We start from the raw sequence: 21,527 nt of genomic DNA, 5'->3' as shown, positions 1-21,527 counted from the left end.
TTTCTAATATTCCCACAGAGCCGAGCCGCTCAGGCTGAGTCCGTCCCCCTTCAGCGTCCCTCCCTGGTCTCCTCGCAGATATTTGCCGCTCTTCCCGCGTATAGCGAGGCGACCGTGCTCGAGCAGCTCGATCGCAAAATCCTCCGGGGCCTCCCCGTCCGCGCACACCAGCCCGGCGCTGTTCACGTACCAGAAGTGACCGGTGACCCCTGCAGGATTTCAAACACAAACACATCATCACAAAAGTCCAAAAGTCAAATAAATAGAAAATGAAAACCTTTTGCCTAAGACGAGTTTGTTCATTTATTAGGCGAGTTACAGGTCACTTCCGGTTTTTAAAGACCTACTTCCTTTGTGCAGGTCATGGCATGCAGCAATACATAGGACGGGCCCCTGGTCTCACGTATAAAGTTTCGAGCAGATCAGTCGACCAATTTATAGGGCACTTCCTGTTTCATGGCAAAATGGCTTGCACATTGCCAAGATGGACGCCAAAATACAAAATGGCTCAATTCCTGTCGAGTTGAGGCCATGGTCCCGATGGATTTTTTTGTTCGTCTTGGGCAAATACAAGTCCCCACCAAGTTTCGTGAAATTCGGTACAACTTAATCTTGCCTTGCTCCAGCCACGTTTCACCTTAGGGGGCGCTTTAGAGCCCTGGTGCAACACAGGGGTCCGAGTCGAATGCCAATATTTCATTTTCGCAAGACCTGATCTCAGTGCAAGGTTTCAAGGATTTTTATGCACGTTAACCCGCTCACAAATGGCTGCACAGAATAATAACATTAATCTGAAGGAAAACAATTGGCTCCTTGCAGAAATTCGTGCCAGGAGCCATTACAACCCCTAGCGTTTGCGCTCGGGGCCCTGACAGTTGTGAGGATTCTGTGAGAGTGGGCGTGTCCTGACCTTTGATGTGGTATGCGCCGTTGCTGAACTGCAGGGTGAAGATGTCGTAGACCGATCTGCTGGCGTCCAGCGTGTTGGAGTTCTTGTGGTGGCAGATGAAGCCGTTCTCTCCTCTCAGGATCAACATGGGCCGGTTGATCAGTTTCAGGGTCAGCAGCTCGTCCTCACCTGAGGACACGGACAGAGACAAAACAAACACACACACACACAAACATGAAAGACACCTCAGGGTGGAGCATGAGAGAAGTTGAGGTCTGTACATACATACAGAGAGACTTGTTCTCTCTCCGTCATTTGGAAGACACATCATCTGGGCAGAAATTTGAAGTGGCAAGAACTAACTTTGGTCTTGTTTTTGCCAGTACGCTTACATGGTACATGTTTAATAGAGCTAAGGCCATAGTCCGACTAAGACAGGCAATCGGACAACTTGCACTTGTACGTCTGACGGTGGAGTATCTCTCTATAAACATACTGAATCAGTTTCCTGTTGCTTTTTTGTCTTGTTAGAATAACAATAACATTTGTAAAGAAATAAAATAAAGAGGAGTTTTAACTGATGAGATTCATGAGTGGAATAAAGAGAAAAACCAAAAAGTCAAAAATGTCTCTCACCTACGGAGTCACTAACAGCCAGCAGTTGTCCATTCTTCTTGGTGCAGATGTATTTTCCATTGTTGGCTTTTAACGCCACCTTGTGGCCGAGCCACTCCACTGCAAACATAGTGTTTGCTGACCTGCAGTCAAGAAGAAAGAAACAAAGAAGATGCTTTTACATTTTTTTAAACAAGAGGGAGAGACATATATTTAATTTACTGACATATAACACGTGCATTTACATATAAACATGTTCACATTATCTCTCTATATTATTATTATTTTTACAGTTATTTCTCCTTTTAATTTCTGCTTCTTCTTTGTTCTGTTGTGTTGAAATCAAAGTCGCTTAAATATCAGTAAAGGTACATCTAATTGCACACCTTTTAATGCGTTAATGTAATACTTTTGAACTTTTTGATTTAATCCTGAATTTGAGCGTTTGAGCAGAAATCTGCATGCAGCTAAAGTGGAAAACTTTAATCTGTCATAACATATACGTCATGTAATGCAATGTTGATATATGGTATGAACTAAAGCTGCAACACCGACAACTAATTGTCAACTATTTTGATAATAAATTAATCAGTTTTAGTGTTGTTTTTTTTTAAATAATTAAAACAAGTTTTCAGATTTTTCAGCTTCTTAATGTGAATATTTTTTAGGTTTTTAACTATTTAACAAATTATCGTCATAACAGATTTCATTGTTTAAAAACAGCTGTAAAATAATCGGCATCTTCTGTAATGTAACAAGGTATTGCATCATTTATTTGGTGTCAACTCATGAGGTTTTGGAGACTTTTAGTGCAAAACATAACATAACATAAAGAGTTTTTCTCTCACACTTCCGTGGCCGTGCTCTGGATTCCTCCGTGAGCCACCAGTGCCCAGTAATTCCCCTGGCTGGTTCGGAAAGTGCACTTCCTGCTCTCCTTGTCAATCTCCATTTGGAACGTCTCCATGTCCGTCTCATCTTCCTGATTGGCCGCGAGGCTGACCCCTGCAGGGCACATCCTGTCATTAATACCTGAGCACAGCACACAACAACCTGAGGACTGTTTAGTGTTTGGAGAAATCCATCCATGCATGCATGCATGCATTCATGCATTCATCAGCTACTTTCCTTTTCGCTCAGTGACACTGACGATACAACAGTGAAGTGAATTATGTGCCTTTTACTAAGAAATCTGATTTAATTTAGTGTTAAATCCTCATAATAATGGAACCTGTTAATCTGTTACTTCTGCTCTGGATTAGAAACCTGCAGCTGCTGATCAGGTTGTAATTTTCATAATAAACAGTTAATAATCACATTTAAACTCAGGATTATGGGTTATTTTTTTTAATGCATCCAAATCTGTGACCTTGGTTTGATGTGGAAAACAAACAAACACCTTCCTGAGGTCAAATAAATGCTTCTGTCTTGTCAGATTGCACAGCTCCATGTTGCAGTTATTCCATATTCGTTATTGTCTGTCTGACAGATTACAGTTTTCATGTTGCACTCACTTTTGTTTGGGTCCATAAGTGAAGGAGTTATTATTAGTTATTAGTCATTATTATTGAAAACTGAAGGGATTAATATTCTGATGTTTCCCAAAAGAATCACAAATTTGAGGTTCTGAACGTGCATAAAAAGTCATGAAATATTGCAAACACGTCAGCCATTGCGAAAAATGTTGGGAACGTGAAAGAAATCGCACATTTGGAGGCCTAAAGTGCATGAAATTTTATATATATAACAAAGAAATCATTAAAACTGCATTATTTTGATTTGTGGACAAAACCGAAAACAAAATGTTCAGGTAACACTGAATAACACTTTTTAATGTTTTTCTGACATTTTATGGACAAAATGTGCACCTGAGATGTGACCAAATACATCTCGGGTGCAGCTTTTGGTCTGTGATTGCTGTGAATTATCTTTTATGAAAACAAAAAAATCAAACTTATGTTACTTTAACTTAAGTTGTCATCTTTTCTTCAGCTGCACCAAGCATCCTTTTCTGGTGTCCCACTGCTGAATTGAAGATTACTGTGGTGGGAAATGAACAAGCTCCCTCATGTGGCTCAGAATTGTACTGCAGATCCTCTGAAATCATTAGAATTCATTTAGCTGACCTGCTAAAAATCTGCGTGTCCAGACTCAGTCTTTTGCACACACACATACATACAGTAGATGCCTTTGTAGTTAATGAGGACAATTTTTCTCCCATGTGTTGCTGTAACTCCACTAACAGACAGATTGCAGAGAGATAAATCCTACATTAGATGCCTCACAGAATATCCTTCTTCTTAATCCTATAACAACGCTCCTCACCCATCTCCCTCCTCTGGTCATCCCTCTCCACCTTCCGCTCCACACCCCTGATCCCCTAAAAAAAAAAAACGCTCCCCACTAACGCTCCACCTCCGGCCCTGGCTCTCTGCCCTCTTCACTGCAGGGATCTGATATAATCAGCTTTCAAGAGCCTCCTGCCCAATCCCTCAATCCCCTCAATAAAAGAATAAAAGGAAAAACCGGAAAAGACCCGAGGATTTGAGGGCCCACACTTAGCAGGATGTACAGATAATTACCAGCCTCGCTCAGACCCTGAATAATCCAATATAGAGTGAGAACAAATCATAAAAAATTTAATTATGAATAGCTTAAAAGACCCAACAAAACATATTTTGATAAAATCAATATGTGGTCTAGAACGACAGTGTTGCCTTTAAGAATCTGAGCTTATTGACAGAAAACTCAGTGATTATTAATATTAGAAGACAAAGCATTGTAATGCTATTATTTCAGCCATGAAGGGAGTTATTGCTTATTTTACATTCAATTGGGGAAACTTCACAGTGTCACAAAAGCAAAGATAGTAAATGTAATAGATGATAAACATGCATGTAAAAAATGTATTTTTAAGATATTGACTATTACGCTTATTAAAATGATTAGAATAAACTTTACAGACGTAACCAGAATATATACAGAATGGGCTTGATATTTACTTTACTGAACAATAACATTTAGTTTTCATTATTAATGCATTTTCCTTTGTTGATTCAATGTGACGAGGAGCACTTTGTGTAATGTGGTCGTGTCTGCTTGAACCATGACAATAAAGTTGTTGGATTTTAATTAAAGGGTCACTTAAACCACAGCAATACCAAAGAATCAATGGGCCGTTCACGTTTTGTTATTACAACTTAATTAAACTCATCGGAGATGTAATTGCTTAGCTAAGAAAAAGAAAAAAAGAAAAAAATGTAATTTTCACTGCTAATGCTCACAGCATCAGCTAACTTTGTTTTCAACTCTTCAGACACTAAAGCATATTAGATATGATTAGATTTTTGGTCATACACAAAAGTATTTTGACAAACTGAAGCAAAAGCTGGACAAATAATCGTACTTTAGCATCTACCATTGTTAAACAACACATTTTCCCTAGCATATTAGCTGGCTAACATTTGCAAATCAGATGTCACATGATTTGATATTTGGTCAAGTATTACGACCAGTCACAGCTACAGCTAGCATGGCTAAAGCTAATAATGGATACGCAGGTATTTGGTTGTAAGAGAAAATCATACCACGGCAACAGTAGCATATTAGCATGCTGGCATTTGCTAGTTAGATCAAGTATAATTAGATATTTGGTCATAAACCAAACCTATTATGACCAATCACATCAACATCTATTATAATTAAACAACTCATTGTATGTTAGCTACCTAACAAATGCAAATTAGTTTAGTAAACTTTTATGATTATGACCAATCACAGCTACAGCTAACATGTCTACAGTAACAGCTAACATTGTTAACCAAGTGTATTTTTGCATATTAGCATGCTACCTTGCTAACATTTGCTAATTAGATAAGATATGCAGGTTAATAACATAACAACCCAATCACAGCCACAGCTAACTTTATTGAACAACTACTCATACTGTAGCATATAAGCATGCTAACATTTGCTAGTTAGATTCATGTGTGATTAGATATTTGGTCAGAAACCAAACTAGTTCAAGAACAAAAACCATAATAAATATCTGACATAAGGATGGTTTGCTAATGTCTGAAACGTCCAGGATTTTTGATACGAGCAGAAATACAATGGCTGACAAAGACATTGTTGTACGTGACATGTTTTCATGGTGATGTGATCCTGGTAAATCACTAATCCTAAACCTGTGCTACACTCTAATGGTTTAAGGCCACTGATGGATGGATGCATGCATATAAATGACATCTGCATAATCCAACACTAACACAGATTCAAAAAGGGCCTTGTTACAACACAACATTTGATATTGCTTGTCCTGCATATCTCTTTTTATCTGATGGCTGTTCAGGCTTCAGTGATGATTTAAAACAGACAATCCCATCTGTTAGATTTTTTTTCCTCTTCTTTAATTTGATATCTAGAGACCAGGGATGGGAGGAAAAAGGGGATGACGTGCGACAAAGATGTCATGGTTACTGCTGCTTTAATCACATCTTATTCACACCCAATAAAATAGGTATCACAAGGTCTTACAACTGGTTAAATCATCATTGATCTTAAGTGCATCTGAAGCATAAATTTCAGCCGCTCGACTCGGCACCGACGCCTGGGGGCCCATCGCTCTCGTTCTCTCTCATCCCATCTCAATGTCATGCTTTGTCTACCTAGTCTATGTGTCCATTTCACACTAATTCAACCTAGAAATGATCTTCAGATGGGGCTCAGCTGGGACCTCGCCACCGTTATCTGATAGATGAGAGGGGACGGAGACAGAGGAAGAGGAGAAGGATGAAGGGAGAGAAAGGAAGAAGGGGAGAACGGGGGGGCGTAGACGGAGATTAGATACAGTGAAATCCATGCCAGCCAATGTGCGGATATTAACGGCTGTGTTGTTGATGACAATCTTTGACACGCATACAAAATAAGGCAGCGTCGTTGTTGTTGTTGTTGCCACAGCCATGATTGCTAATGAACTATTCAGCAGTGGACACTGTACCTCCGGTGGTGCCACATTTTGGATCGGACCCCAGATCCAGCTCCGCTTTCCGGTGTTGTCCCACCTGCAGGCCTGGGGCAGGCCTAACTAATCCATCAGCGATTGATGGCTCTGACATCTATTATTAAGTGTAAGCAGATGCCACTGTCCCCCCATCTTCCTCATTCAGATGCTTCTCCCAAACCTCCCCCTCCACAACTGCACTTTCCCCTATTTTTTTTGTATTTTATTATTAATTCCTTTAATTTTATTTTCCCTTATCTCTTCTCGAGATGTGTGTATATGGATTTGTGTTATTGGAAAGTATACATCTTAGTACAATTATCTTGTCTCCCCTTTCAGGGCAGAGTGGACCACTTAGACCAGAGGAACACTAGGAGGTGATGAGCGATGTCATGATAGATCTACATTCATACGACCAAGACCGCTGACACACACACACACGCAGACTTGTTTTTATTTTAGTGAGGACACATCATAGACATAATGCATCCCCTAACCTCTTATCTTCACCTTAACCATTACGACTAAATGCCTAACCCTACCATAAACCAAATTCTAAACCTAAAACCGGGTCTTAACCCTGAATAAGCTCTTTAGAGTTGTGGGGCCCAGATAAAATGGCCCTACAAGGTCAAAATGTCCTCACAAATATCAGTCTGTATGTTTTCTTTGGACCTCACAAAGATATAAATACAATGGCACTATTTATACCTTAGTAAGGACACATCATAGACATAAGGCATCCCTTAACCCCTTACCCTAAACCAAATCTTAACTTTGAAAAAGCCCTTTAAATTTGTGGGGCCCAGAAAAAAACGTCCCCACAAAGATGGGTTTGTATGTTTTTTTGGACCTCACAGAGATACAAATACAAGTACATACAAACTTAATAAACATAATTCTAACCCTAGTCTTAACTCAAGTCTTAAAAATCCCTTTAAAGTTGTGAGGACATTTTGTCTGATCCTCACAACTTAGATGGGTTTGCACATTTGTCTAGAATATCAACAGGGTAATTCCTCTTCACTAAATTACTGTTTAAATCTTTAAATAGCAAATTTTCTAATAAATATATATATATAAAAAATATATAAAATTTGAATGGGTAAACCAGACATTTCCATGAGAAATGAGTTAGATAAATGGCTGGAGAAAATTCTGCAAATTTAATTAGCGACCCAAAATAAACAACACTCTCTGGAAAAAATGACTGCACTAAATGTTGCAATCATGAACAGTGGTGGTGATAATTTACATGTACTGACTGTGTCCCAAATTCTCCGCTGTCTCCTCCTTCACCTTTACTCATCACGGCACACCCAGAGGCAGAAGTTAATTATGTGTATTTTCACAAGTACCGAACAATTCTGAAACACCGGCATCTAAATCTTTAACCTTTGACACCAATTTAAGTCAAACAACAATTCACAAATATAGATTTTCTTTTTCTGTGTTGTGAATGATTATCATTACATATATATACTTATACATATATACATATATATATATATATATATATATATGTGTCAATATCCATATATATATATGGATATTGACAAACCATGGAAGGTGAGCTAATGTGTTATATTTGACATGGTGACCATTACTTAGTCAACAAAAAATGTAATATATATAGTAATGAAGGTACAAAAACATTAATAATTCCTTTTCTTTTTCATGTTGTGTCTGTATGTTTGTACTAGCTATAATCTGGCATGTTGATGTTTTATTCTAAATATAAAATATTCTGTTTGTCTGGAGGGTGCAGATTATGTGAGTTAATCTCTGATATCCTTCTTTGATAATACTGTAAAGTGCGAATGTAATGATGTATTTTGCAGTATGATATGTATCTAAATACAGGATATTGACTCAGTTTGACGGTTTGTTCTGTTGATTTTCCAGCAGCACATGTATGTGCAGGCACAGAGCGAGGCTGGGGTTAGCGGGTTAGATTAGTGGGTTAGAATCTATGCCCCAGGTGAGAAGCAGCTTGGGTTTCTGAAAGCAGACTCCCCCCTTGCCTTCCAGGAACAGGGGCCAACTTCATCAATAATTCAACACACTTCACTTCAGCACTCGCCGCAGCAGGACGGACGGCATGGTTGTGTGAGTGGGCGAGTGTGTCGGGGAGAAGATAAAGCTTTTTGTTTGTGCAGGAACGAGTGTGGGAAGAGAGAGCGATAGAGAGAGAGAGAGAAATGACGCTGTATACATGTATACCTTATGACCCTTTTCATGGTGTGTATGTGTGGTTTGCGCGTGCACCGCCATGTCTATCCTTCTCCTGTCAGTCGTTTTGGTTTCCTGAAGCTCCCAATGCTAACCAGGAACAATGAGGCGATAGAGATTCAGTTACAGCACCCCGGGGCCCGTGCTGCAGAAACCCGACCCCGCAGACAAGAATCTGCAGCCTGCGCACGAGTGACACGACCAGGAACGCTGACAAACACTGCTGCTGTCCACTAATCCATTTAACGTTAACATATAAGCATGATAAAGTTAGCAAATGAAATTAGATATGATTAGATATTTAGTCGACTACAATCAACAATCACAGCGACAGCTAACACTTTTAAAAAGAGGACATATTTTAGCATATTAGCATGCTAACATGAACAAATTATGTTAGATAGGATTAGATATTTGGTTGACCACAATCAACAATCACAGCAACAGCTAACATTGAGTAACTAATTGCATGTTAGCATATTATCATGCTAACATTTGCCAATTGGATTTGATATTATAATATATTTGGTCATCAGTAACCAAAGACGGCAACAGCTAACATTTTTGAACAACTAATTGTATGTTAGAATATTAGCATGCTAAAATCAGCAACTTAGATTAAATATGATGAGATCTTCGGCCATCTATTATAATCCAAGAAAGCAACAGCTAACATTGTTGAACAAGTAACTGCACACTAGCATATTAGCTTGGATTTGATATGATGGCATATTGGACAACAAATTGTAAAGTAGCATTTTAGCATTCTAACAATAGCAAATTCGAATTGTATATTAGCATGCTAAAATCAGCAAATTATATTTGGCGCTCAATTATAACCAAAGACATCAAAAGCTAAACTAAATGTTCATTAGCATGCTAACATTAGCAAATAAGATTTGATGTTATGCGACATTTGGTCAACCACTACGACCAATCACAGCAACAGCAAACATATTTGAACAACAAATTGTCCATTAGCATGTTAGCATGGTAACATTAGCAAATTAGATTTAATATGATGGCACGTGCTAATTTGTTATTTGTTATGACCAATCGCAGCAACAGCTAACATTGTTGAACAACTCATTTACAATAGCATATTAGCACGCTAGCTTTTGTTAAGTGGATTATAAATGTTGCATAAACCAAACAATTATAAGCAAAGACACAAAATAATATTTGACAAGAGGTGTCTAAAGTCTGAACATAATTACATGCGTGCCGCAGAAACTCGACCCCGCAGACAAGAATCTGCAGCCTGTGCTAGGGTGCCACGTCCAAGTACACTGACAAGCACTGCTGTTGTAGACTAATCCACCCTAAATCCATTTTCAAATCAGACCAGCAAAGCCTTTTCCTCCATCACCAATTGAATATCTTGGCAAGTACTTGCAGGGTACTTCATGGTAACGCGATACGATGACATTTATTCTACTTCATATTAAACCGATCAAAGAAACCCAACGTCATATTTAAGAGGAAACAACTTTGAAGCTGTAATGTGGAGCAGGTGTCGCCCGTCAGTGCTGTGATGTCACGCCGATCAAATAACCCAACCCCACAGACCCGCGATCACAAGACAGACGAGTAAATACATAAGACAGTATCAACAGTGCATTACTGTACAGCGTGTATATGTTACAAGCAGCTGTTTGAGTGAGGCCCATGGGGCAAAGACATAAAGTGTGAACATTACCCAGCAAAGCCAGGGAGAACATCTGAGAAGCAATGAAGAAGGCTTTTTTTTCCTCATTTATCACTATTTATGACACGCAATTTCATGAAAAAAGTGAAAGAAAAACAACATATTGTCTGATAAATTTGCTGCATTTTTATAACAAGGCTTTTACTATTTCAAGAGAAACACCTGCTTGGACATAAAGGTGCTTGATTTTCCAGTTGAAAATATTATTTATAATAATAGGGGAGTATTTATCTGACTGCTTAAAATGGTTGAAAAAGTAGATGTGTGTTCAAAGGTGCAGTGCGTCTTTTTATGTTTTTTGTTGTTATTGTTGATGTTATTATTCCGCCTCCGTTTGGTGCGAGTTAACAGAAATTATGCAACTTTTTTTTTTCATCTCAAAAACAGATCCGTTTGTGTGAATTAGGGGTGGGAGTCAAAGGGTACCTCATGATACGATACGTGATACATGGTCCATGACACCAATAATATCACAATACAATGATTGTATTGACTGTTTATTCACAATGTATTGAACATGGATGGAGCATCTTTTAACTAGAGCTGAAACAATTACTTGATGAATCAATTATTACCAGATTAATCGATTATGAAAATAATCATTAGTTGCACTGTAAACTCCCTCTTCTTCAGCCAGATAACTTCCACCCAAGTTTCCCCTTCATTCATGCGAGCAGCGCCACCCTCAGGAGACATTACGCAGCGACGTCTGCGAATGAAACTGGTAGGGACTGTTTACTTTAGAGTGCCTTAATTTGTTAATTGCACTCATGTGGCCATTAAAGATGCACAACCCTACATGAACAAACCTTAATTTTCCTCATTCATGGCTTTTTCTCATAATGGACACACAAAAAACATTAAATTGTGAGGACAAAGCTTTGCAGGGACAGCGGTCCAACCCAAATCAGTTGCAGCCTTCGAAACACATTCGTCTCAGGTCTCTCCCCCCGATGAGGCTGATAGTCTCCCATGTCAGCCTCGTCTGTCCTGCTTCCCTCATGACATCCAACTGTCCAATCAGATGTCAGCGCACGCCAATGCGAGGAATACATTACCCATAATTACCATGCAGCCCTCTTATCAGCTGTCAATCACCGTAGAGTGGCCCATTCTCTTTAACGTGGGCATCTGCATATTCAGCAGATCCACATGTTAATGTTACTTCCTGTGAATCGTGAGCTCAGTTTTCTCGGGACATGTACATGTATGTGAGACAGTAGTAGTAGCTGTAGTCACTGTAGTAGTATTCTCTGGGTCTGAGCTTCATTATGCATGTGTGCAGGTCAGAATATATGTCAGATAAAGGCTTGTGTGACCGCACACTCTGTGGCACCTGAGGACAAACTTTGTCTATTTTTAAAGTTTTCATGTAAAACTCAGCTTCAGGTTAAAATAAATCTGTGAAAATGTTGTGTCGTTTTAATATGGGGTCTGTTTTTGTACACATTTTTAATTTGTGTATTTAAAAACACAATGTGATTTAGAGAAAAGCAACAATCTTCTGCTTCTGTTTCATACCATTGCCTTATTGTTGGGATTTATTTGGCACATGTACATATATATACTCTATGAAATTAATTTATGCTACAGAAGATGCAAATGTGATATAAGTATAAGGGCAAGGGTCTCCTTTTAAATATTTGAGGTGGAAAAATGGCCATTCTAAGGCATTTTTCCTTAAAGGTGAGAGGGTAAGTTCAAATAGCAAAGACACAACATGGGGGCAGCGGAGTTTACGTGAATTCAAAGCTGTTTAAGACGTCTGACTGTCTATTTAGCAGGATTTGGGTGTTTTTGGAGTAATTTTCCAGTAAATAGGAAAATTGTTTAAAGTAGAGTAATGAATAGCATCTAACACTAAATAGGTCTGCATGAGAAAAGTCAGAGGGCAGAGTGCCCCGTGTTAGAAAAAAACCCTGTACTATATATGGGACACAAAATTAAAGTAAAAGACACGGAGGTGGACAAGTCGGCGTTTTGCTAAAAGGAAAAGTGATGAAAACACGACTTGGCTCAACTCTACTCAGGCAAAGTGCCAAGCGAGCTGGAGTCTGGTGTATTTAGCGATAGCGCTGCTGAAAGCCGGCGATCATAAGCCGAATCACGACCGGTTGAGTGGTATTTCAGTTCAGTGACATGTTCTTCCGGTCATGCAGGAAGTACTGAACCATTCTATGAACAAATCTTTTCAATTAATTGATTCTAATGATTCAGTTAGATGGAAAACTGCTTTACAAGACACTAGTTTGTGTTATTGGGTGTATAAAACCATGTCACGGCAGTTTTGCGCATTTGTGCTATGACGACCTCACCCACATTGAGGAGGAACTATGACGTAATGGAAAACGATGTGAACTGAGTAGAGTAGAGCCGAGAGAACATCCCTCGACTTAATACAAGAAGAAAAGACAAGTAGAATGTTAGATTGAAGCTACTGCTGCTCTTTGTTTACTCTTTATTTCCTATCCTCCAATAGACTCCTAACATTCGCTTATGAGCGGTAGATAGAAACACATGTGAATGTGCATTTTCTTTGTTTAAATTCTGTAAAAATGTATGATACATATGAACGGAAAAACCAGGCAACCTGTGTTTGTGTTTGTCCTACCTTGTCGTATGGAGACGTATCGCCCATTAGCCGCCATCAGAACCACCTGCGGGTGACTCTCCTCCAGGTCAAACAGTTCATCTTTGCCCGGCTTGGAGCAGCGTCCTGACCTCAGTGTTCCCGTGGGCCCCATGGGAGACAAATACTTCCCCTCACAGTCTTTAAAGGCCAACTTCCCGCACTTCAGCTCCAGCCTGTATGCCGTGGACCTGCCGCTCTGCGTCAACAGCTTCCCGTCGTTGCCGAGGAAGCGGCCGTCGCAGGTTTTCAGGCAGTACTTCCCATCCAGGTAGACGAGAGTGAGGAGCGCCGCCACCCCCCAGGGAATGTTCATGTCCACGGCAATCTCCCCGTCCTCTGAGGACAAGTGGGCGTACCGCTTGCGGGCCACGGACAGCATGTTGGCCTGCGGGTGCAGCGCCAGGTGCATGGCCCACAGCTCGCCGTCTGTGATGACCTGGGCGAAGCAGGACAGGTAGTCCCGCGAGCCGCCGAAGAAGCGGAGGTGCTGCTCAGACTGCAGCGCCCAGCGGCCGTCCGACTGAGCCACGATGAGGAAGCGGCAGTCGGAGTTGTGGCCGTCAGCCTCACACGTGACCTTGCCGTCCTTGTCGGAGGCCAGGTAGCGGCCCAGGTGGCTGCGCAGGTAGATGACCTGGGAGTCCTGGGAGTCGTGCTCCAGAGTCCAAATCTGCTTCTTCTTCAGGCTGACAGCAGACGCGTTCACCTGAGAAAACAAGAGAGGTGCGATGATGGATCAGTTGTCAACTATTCTCATAGACGATTCATCAGTCTGAGTGCTTTTGTTACTAATTAAAATAATCTCTCTGATTTTTCAGCTTCTTAGATGTTAATAATTTCCTGGGTTCTTTGCTCCATACGACAAAGGAATCATTTAAATGGAATAACAAGACATTTGAGAACAGTTATTTCAAAGGTTTGGGAAACACAGATCAACATTTCCTGACATTTTAAGGACAAAAAAACCATCAAAAATAAATTGACAGATTCATCCATAATGAAAATGATCATTAGTTGCAGCCCTATAATCCACTAAAGGTTCACCTGCTGCTTAAAAATGTCACTAAACTAAGCTTGATGATACATATCATTTCACAAAAAGACAGTTTAGTTGTTTGCTGTTTAAAACTGCTATAATTTGACAAGCAAACAAACACTTCCAGATAACTTTAACGAGAAAAATATACATTTCTGTGCAAATTTTCACGTCTACTTGTACACCGTTTCATAGATTCTGATTCTATTCAGAAGTTTTCATCATCTGTACTTTTAATTGCAAGTTTCCCAGTTGCCTCTACCTCACATTTATTCCACATAAAATGTATTCTAAAATATTAAAATAAACAAACTTACATTTATGACATTTACAATTTTATTATGACAGTTTTATAGAAATATCACTGGCTTCACTTTTTAGTTTTTTGAAGGGGTGCGGATGCCAATTTTCACCATTGCCACCAACACCACCACACTCAAACTGTAAGTTTAACTTTTGAGAACCAAAATACCCTAAAACTGTCATGATAAAGGTTAAATATGTGTTCAAAAATGTTGTTAAGTGTTAAATAAGTGAAAAAGATGAGATGACTTTAATCCCTAGGGGAATTCGTCCCCAAAACAAATATCACTTTTCCTTATATTAGATTATTTGGTTGTACCTTGAAGCCAAAGGCCTCGGCTGTGAGGTAACGACCCTCGTGGTTGATGAGACCAAACTGCAGCTTCAGAGGACGATTCCCGTTGGCCGGCATCTTCACCTGTGGATTCAGAGGAGACATATGGAGAAGAAATGAGGGGTTTTCATGCAGCAGAGTGAAACAAAGCGTTAAAAAAAATAAAAAAGGTGTGGGGAAAGATTGATGTCATGGAGAACGATGTGATGTAAGCGCTTTAAAGACGGGAAATCAATTCATTAAGGTACAGTATATAAAACCACAAATTCCTTCCCCCGGCCTGAAGCTTTATTATACAGTTTTCCAACCACAGCCTCCTAATTTACTTACTGTGGTTTTGTGGCTTCCCCTCTGTCGTTTCTGTGGCTCTAATTCCTGCTCCCAGACTTAAGAGGCTTCTTTCAACATGCGCCCTCTTGTAATTCTTCCTCTCCCCTCCCTTCTCTCCCTTCTCTCCCTTCTCTCTCCGTCTCTTCTGTTGATCGGGTCTCCTAGATCAACCTCCAACGACTACGCACCTCTCTTTTAATGAGGTTAGAAGGAGCGACCTTGATCTCTCTTCAGTTGTTCGGTACAGGCTCTCGCACTGGCTGCTAATTTTGTTTGTCCACCATCTGCCACTTCCCCTCTCTCTCTCTCTCTCTGCTCTCCTGTTGAACACTTGTCCGGCCTCACACCTGCTCTTGTTTGCCTTGCTGGGACTCAATCTCTTGGTCCCATGTCCAGATTAGATTTCTCTGGGATTCTTGTTTGCCCACCAGTCCTTGGATGTCACTTCTGCGTCACCTTCCTTCAAGTCTGGGGGTTCCTCGATTCTCAGGCGAGAGTTTGATCAGTGGTGGAAGAACATCCTGGAGGTTTTACAAGAGACTCTGAACATGAACATGAACATTAACTATCAGGCATCACAACCGAACTGGGCAAGAAAGGGGAAGCTCTCCTCTGTAATCTTAAGCCTCTCCCTGTCGCTTTTTCCTCCCATCCTGTCCTCCTTCCTCCCTGTCTGCGCCTTTAACCTGCCATGTATATAATCCCACCTTTCTCTGCCTCTCCTCAGTGCTGCACTTCACCTCTTATGTGACACATAAAGACAGGTAAGTAGACGCAAACAGTGGCCCGGGGGTAACCAGAGCACTGCGTTTGGGGTAGTTGCCTGAGTGCAGCTCCTCTTACGTACCTATGCTGGGGGATTTGGTTACACACCTTCTCTGATTGCACACTCTCTGGGTCAGAGCCGAATGGGAAACGTGTCTGCGAGGTTGAAGGACCTCGGACTTCTCTTCAGTGTCTGAATGTGGAAGGAAGAAAGCAAAGGGACGACGATGGCAGGTGTTGTAAAGGGTGGCGGTAATGAGCTAATCAACATATGGATGGTTGTGAATGGATGAGTGTGTGTGTGTGGTCAGTGAGTGGATTGGCATGTGTGTGTGTGTGTGTGTGTGTGTGTAATAAACCTCGCCAATCAGCCTATTATAAGTCTTCTTTGCAGAGTAAACAGACATGTCTGTTCCTGAATCCATCTAATCCTCAAACCAATCATCCCAACCTGGCTAATCTACCATCTCACTCACTCACACACACACACACCCACCCTCTTATTCTTGTCAATGGCCATAAACACACACAAAGACTCGCTGACCCACAGCAATATACATGTCATTGCACACACACACACACACACACACACACAGAGGGAAAGGTCATTTGAGGGTCTCGGGGGTTCATAGTAAACATCTCCCGCCCAAAGATTTACTCCTCCTGACCCAGACTTGAACTGCAGTGTTTTTAATGCAAAATGTGATAAACACGGGGAGGATGGGGAGGAGGAGCAACGAAGTGTGAGGATGTGGTTTTTTGTGAGCTATCTGGAGCAAACATGCCTTTAAAAAGTGACAAAATTCCTCAAAATATTTGTGTTTTTTGTGTCAGGGTTGGAGTTCAGAGTTGCTCAAAATGCCTAAATCTCAAACGCTGAGGCCGAGCACCGGACGCCTTGGACTCAACTGATGTGGGAGCCAGGTATTGGATCTTGACGCAATCATGACTGAGCAGTGTGTGCTAACTAAGATCGTCTTGTGTGTGATGGCAGTTACAGGTGAAGTGCACAAGAGAAAAGACAATTTCAGCATGTCATTTAGGGACAGAAATCCTAAATGTGCCTGGTCTATTTCTTCTGTCTCTATCTCACCTCCCTCTTGTCCTTTCTCTACCCTGCCTCTCCTCTGTGCCCCAATTTGTTCCTTTCACCTCAACCTGTCTAGGCAGATGGATGCACATCTTTGAGTCTGGTTCTGTCAGAGATTTATTCCTGTTAAGAGGGAGTTTTTTTTTCTCTCCACTGATGCCTAGTGTTTGTTTATCGTGTGAATTATTGGGTTTCTCTGCTTTGTGTAACGTTGTCTAAAGTGCCTTGAGATAATGTATGCTGTGATTTGGCGCTATATAAATAAAATTGTATGGAATTGAAAATAAAGTGCAGAAGGAAAATTGGGGACCTCAAACACACAAATTCACACACACACACTGATACTGAAGGACATGACATGTGTTGTAATTGTCCCCCAAGACACTTCCTGTATACTTATATTAACCCTTACTGCTTTCATGGACATGCTGGGAGTGTGTGGGTCACATTGTCAGACTAAAAAAATGTGTCTTTTATGTGTTGTTGAGTCAAAGTTATGACTTGTTTTTAAATCGCAAAAAACGAGAGTAGCAATTATTGTGCAAAAAGTCACAAATATATATATATATATATATATATATATATATACACATATATATATAAATGACACTACATTGCACATTCTTATAGCCTCTGTATATATGTTTTAACATAGTAATTGTAAAAGGTGTTCTAAAGGTTAACAACAAGCAAACCTTTTTTCTCCAAAGAAATCACATAATACATACAAGGTAAGATTATTAATTGATTACTAAATTAATTGTCAACTATTTTGTAATCTATTTTTTTCAATAATTAAAACAAGTTTCCCTGATTTTTCTCTGATTTTGATTAAAAATTGAATCATTTTGGTTTGTGGGATGAAACAAGGACATTGGAGAACATCATCGTTTCCAGGTGTGATAAACATCAATGAACATTTTTTCACATTTCATGGACCAAACAAAACATGACAGAATAATTCTTCATCCTGATTCTCAGTTTAAACTTCAGCAGCTCGTCTTGAACATGTCTACACGTCTGAACGCATTACGTTGCTGCCATGTGACAATCTGATTAGATATTGATGTGAACAGGCAGTTGGATGTATGGGCGTACCTAATAAAGTGGCCGCCACTCCTTATCGTTAAAACAGAACAGAGAGAGAGCGTGTGTGTGTGTGTGTGCTCACACTATCTCTCCCTACATTTGTCTCTTTTTCTTCAATTCAACCACACATTTTCACTCGAACACACACACACTGTTCACAAATCAAAAAAGTCATATAGTGTTATTGTTATCAGTGCTATTATTTTCATTAGCATCACTATTATCACTATTACTGTACTTCCTCCTCATATGTATCCTATCCCACGCATCATTAGCTCGCTCTCTGTGGCCCCCGGGGGCTGCGTCATCGTCTGCTGATGTGCCAGCACTCCTGCTGCCATCGGCACGGTGACGCCTGTCCACGGCCAACCAGATGTTTCTCTCCCTCTCTCTCTCTCCCTCCATCTATCTACCCTTTTTCCCACCCCTTCTTCTGGGACCGCGGCTGTGCCAGGTTCACCGTGGCAACCGTGGGATGGTACTTTAGAAGCCATTACAGCGGTCCTCTGATGACACTCAAATAGCTATCATTACACCTCCTCCAAGACACAGAGGAGGGAGGAGGAGGAGGGAAAAAGGGTGGGGGGGGTCAGGCAGGGAAGGGAGGAGGAGGAGGAGGGAAGGATGTATGGACGGACGGAGGAGGCAAGGCTGCGAGACAGGAGATGAGGGAAAGGAGCAGGTGAAGAGGGTGCTGAAAGGTGAATGGCGGCAGACGCAGGTTAAGGGTGGAGGGAAATGGAGGGGAAATCAGTAAATGACACAGAGGGTGATGGAGGGGGGGAAAACCAAGTTAAAGATATACATAGAACATGCACGGAAGAAAGGAAGGAGGAGAGGGGGAGAGGAGGGGAAGAGGGGAGCGACAGAGGGAGAGAATGGGGAATTCAAAATGACCATTTCTGAGTTAACAGCCTCCAGCCTTTTTTCTACCCTATTAAGTTCTATTCTGCCATTACTTGGGACTGCAGGGTGCTGCCTCGTACCCCACAGTGACGCCCCCCTCCCCTCCCCCCGCACACACACACACACACACTTTCACTCCTCTTCACTTTCTTCCTCCTGTCACCCCCCCACCCCTGTATTTGTGTTTCTCCTCCTCTTCTCATTCTCTCCGTCTCCCCCGTCTTCAATTCCAACAAGATGGGAACTAAATGAAGAAGAGATCAGTGTTTTCACTGATAGTTGCTCTTATAAAAATCATGCAGAAAAAACAAGCTGTATAATATACTTTTAGTGCCATCTTACACTTCATTGCCTGCTTTTGTCCCTCGTTTCCCGGGCCAAATTGTAAATGTATTTCAGTGAAAATCAACTTCTATGAGGACCCAAATATCTCCTCTCCCATCAGGATCCTGTTGTGTTTTTTATATGTATATATGTGAACAACCTGGCGCACAAAGCAGCATCTTTAAACCACCTTGTCACATTTTTTTCGCAAGAGAAAACATGAAATCATAGTCGTCATTAGAATATCATTAGAAACCAGGGGCTTTCCAAGGGAATTCGGGGACCACGGGGCAAAAACAAACCTCAGGGGATCCTTTTTGTTTTGACTTTGAAGTATAAGAACACATCATAGTTCATGTAAAAGAAGGATTACAAGCGCCACAGAGACCGTAATAGAACCTTTTGTTATTTTAAAATGACTGTACAATAATAAAAACAATAAAACAATAAAACAATAAAAACACTACATTACAAAGTGATTTATTACTTTATATTTTAATGAGAAATCCAAAACAAGGGGAACTATTAAGCCACTAATTAACAGTTGATATTGTTGTTTGTGCAAACCCTTTCTTTATAAGTACATTATTTCGAAATAAATGAATGAATTCATAAATGAACCCTGCCTCTCCTTTTAAGGATAAATAATAATGTTGTAAATAATGTAAGAAAACAACAATTTTCTACTGTAGTTACTTTCAAAAGCTACAGAAAGAACAGTCAGAATTCTGGTGTCACTATCAATTATGTTTGAAGCCTACGTATATTCATATAATGTTAAAAATGTTTTATAGTTCATTTTATCTTACAATTCACATTTACTTTTAAAACCACCCTCAGTCGCTTTCTCCTGGTGTCAGGCCTGGACGAGCTCATGCTGGAGAGCTGTAATACCCAAATCCGTCACTAAGGGGCGACATCAGCCTTCTTCTCCGGCTCCCTTATGGGACGTTTGCCTATATATATATTTCTTTTTTTTTGGAGGTTAAAAAAAGCGAGAAGATTGATGCTTGGTGTAACGTTGTTGGTGCCTGTGTGACTGCATAGCGTAGGAGGGAAGGACTTTGGTGCTATTTAAAATGGCTGCTTTTAATGTCTTCTCTTTTTTTTAGGGTGGTGGTGGTGGTGTGTGTGTGTGTGTTTGTGGGGGGGGACTTTTGCAGAAACTGAAAGGCGTCAACAACACGTGAAGCCTTATCAACTCTGAAACATCAGCACAATTAAAAGGAGAGGGGGCCGCTTCAATCATCCACAGGCAGTGACAGTGGCGGCGGCCGCCATGAAACAGAAGCAAGAGCCCGAGCCACACTTTTAGAGGCTGCTGCATGTGTGAATGTGGGTTATACCTCACTGTTAACTGTGTGCATTCATCATGTGCTTTTAATCTCATTGGTTTTCTTGCATGTTGATTTGATTATGGTCAGGGACACACACACACACACACACACACACACACACAGGGGCACTGTAAAGGCAGGGCGGGGGGAATTGGGGGGAGGGTTATGACGATTCAACAGTTCCGACTTCCGAGTTCTGGTGTAAATGGAACGCACCATGTGCAGTATATTGACCAACAACATGGACAGAGATCTTGTCTAAAGCTAAACTGCTTACCTTTACAGGTGAAAATCATCCACATTGGCACTTTCAGGCGTCTTCTCCTCTGGTTCAGATGTTTCTGTAATGAGGCCTTTGAGTTTCAGTTTTGGTCACATTAAAACTGCGGCGTCACTGTGTTTGAAGTGCTACGAGCTTTGTTATAGGGCTGTATGACATGAGTTTTTGGACATTAAAGAACATTTCTATGGCTGAACCATTGTTATCAGAGAAGTCATGCATTTAAATTTAACATGTTTCCTTAATCTCTGATGACACATAATGGCTGTTTTATGACGTATTGCATTTCTTACATAGTATACCTTTAAAATGCGGGTATAAAAATGTGTAGGTTTGTGTTTTTATCACACACACACACACACACACACACGTAGTTAAAAAAAAAGCTGCTCTCTGTGGTCGCCCCATGTGCTCCTCTACAGTTCGGCAGTATATTATTATTACCTTCGCTTTTCTTTTAACTTTGTCAGAAGCGACGCTTAGAAACAGTCGGGATTAACTGATGTATCGCGTTTCTAAAAACAAACCGCCTCTGAATCATTCATTAATTCACGTTTTGCTGTTACATTACAGCGCGAGCTTGTGTTTTATGGGCTCAGCGGCTGCTGCTTCCTGTGTGTGTGTGTGTGTGTGGTAGGAAAGGGTTAACAACAAA

General features: G+C 40.7%; 1 protein-coding gene across 3 annotated transcripts; it reads right to left on the bottom strand.

The window, feature by feature from the left end:
- Window positions 1-3: 3 nt before the first annotated feature.
- On the bottom strand, window positions 4-21,479 carry fscn2b (fascin actin-bundling protein 2b, retinal). 3 transcript variants are annotated; one of them, XM_058621596.1, is made up of 8 exons: window positions 21,317-21,479; window positions 20,870-20,933; window positions 14,737-14,835; window positions 13,058-13,784; window positions 2,353-2,509; window positions 1,526-1,647; window positions 911-1,078; window positions 4-209 (listed from the first exon to the last, which is right to left on the bottom strand). In XM_058621596.1, the coding sequence occupies exons 3-8, from the start codon at window positions 14,827-14,829 to the stop codon at window positions 4-6; spliced, it is 1,473 nt and encodes a 490-aa protein (XP_058477579.1). In that variant the 5' UTR covers window positions 14,830-14,835; window positions 20,870-20,933; window positions 21,317-21,479. The 3 variants fall into 3 exon arrangements, with proteins under 3 accessions (XP_058477579.1, XP_058477581.1, XP_058477580.1); XM_058621598.1 differs by lacking the exons at window positions 20,870-20,933; window positions 21,317-21,479 and adding an exon at window positions 15,955-16,051; XM_058621597.1 differs by lacking the exons at window positions 20,870-20,933; window positions 21,317-21,479 and adding an exon at window positions 15,082-15,939.
- Between the last annotated feature and the right edge of the window lie 48 nt (window positions 21,480-21,527).

The sequence above is a fragment of the Solea solea genome, chromosome 21 (assembly GCF_958295425.1).
Source record: "Solea solea chromosome 21, fSolSol10.1, whole genome shotgun sequence".
NCBI classification, from domain to species: Eukaryota; Metazoa; Chordata; class Actinopteri; order Pleuronectiformes; family Soleidae; genus Solea; species Solea solea.
The sequence above is the reverse complement of the archived record's forward strand: the minus strand, read 5'-3'. Positions and strand labels throughout refer to the sequence as shown.

What these genes read in the sequence shown, in the direction of transcription:
- fscn2b (XM_058621596.1), bottom strand. Translation starts at nt 14,829, where the DNA reads ATGCCGGCCAACGGGAATCGTCCTCTGAAGCTGCAGTTTGGTCTCATC. An exon ending in CAGAGCACGGCCACGGAAGT is followed by an intron (nt 1,648 to 2,352) that starts GTGAGAGAAAAA and finishes TCTTGACTGCAG; the next exon opens with GTCAGCAAACACTATGTTTG. An exon ending in GGCTGTTAGTGACTCCGTAG is followed by an intron (nt 1,079 to 1,525) that starts GTGAGAGACATT and finishes CCGTGTCCTCAG; the next exon opens with GTGAGGACGAGCTGCTGACC.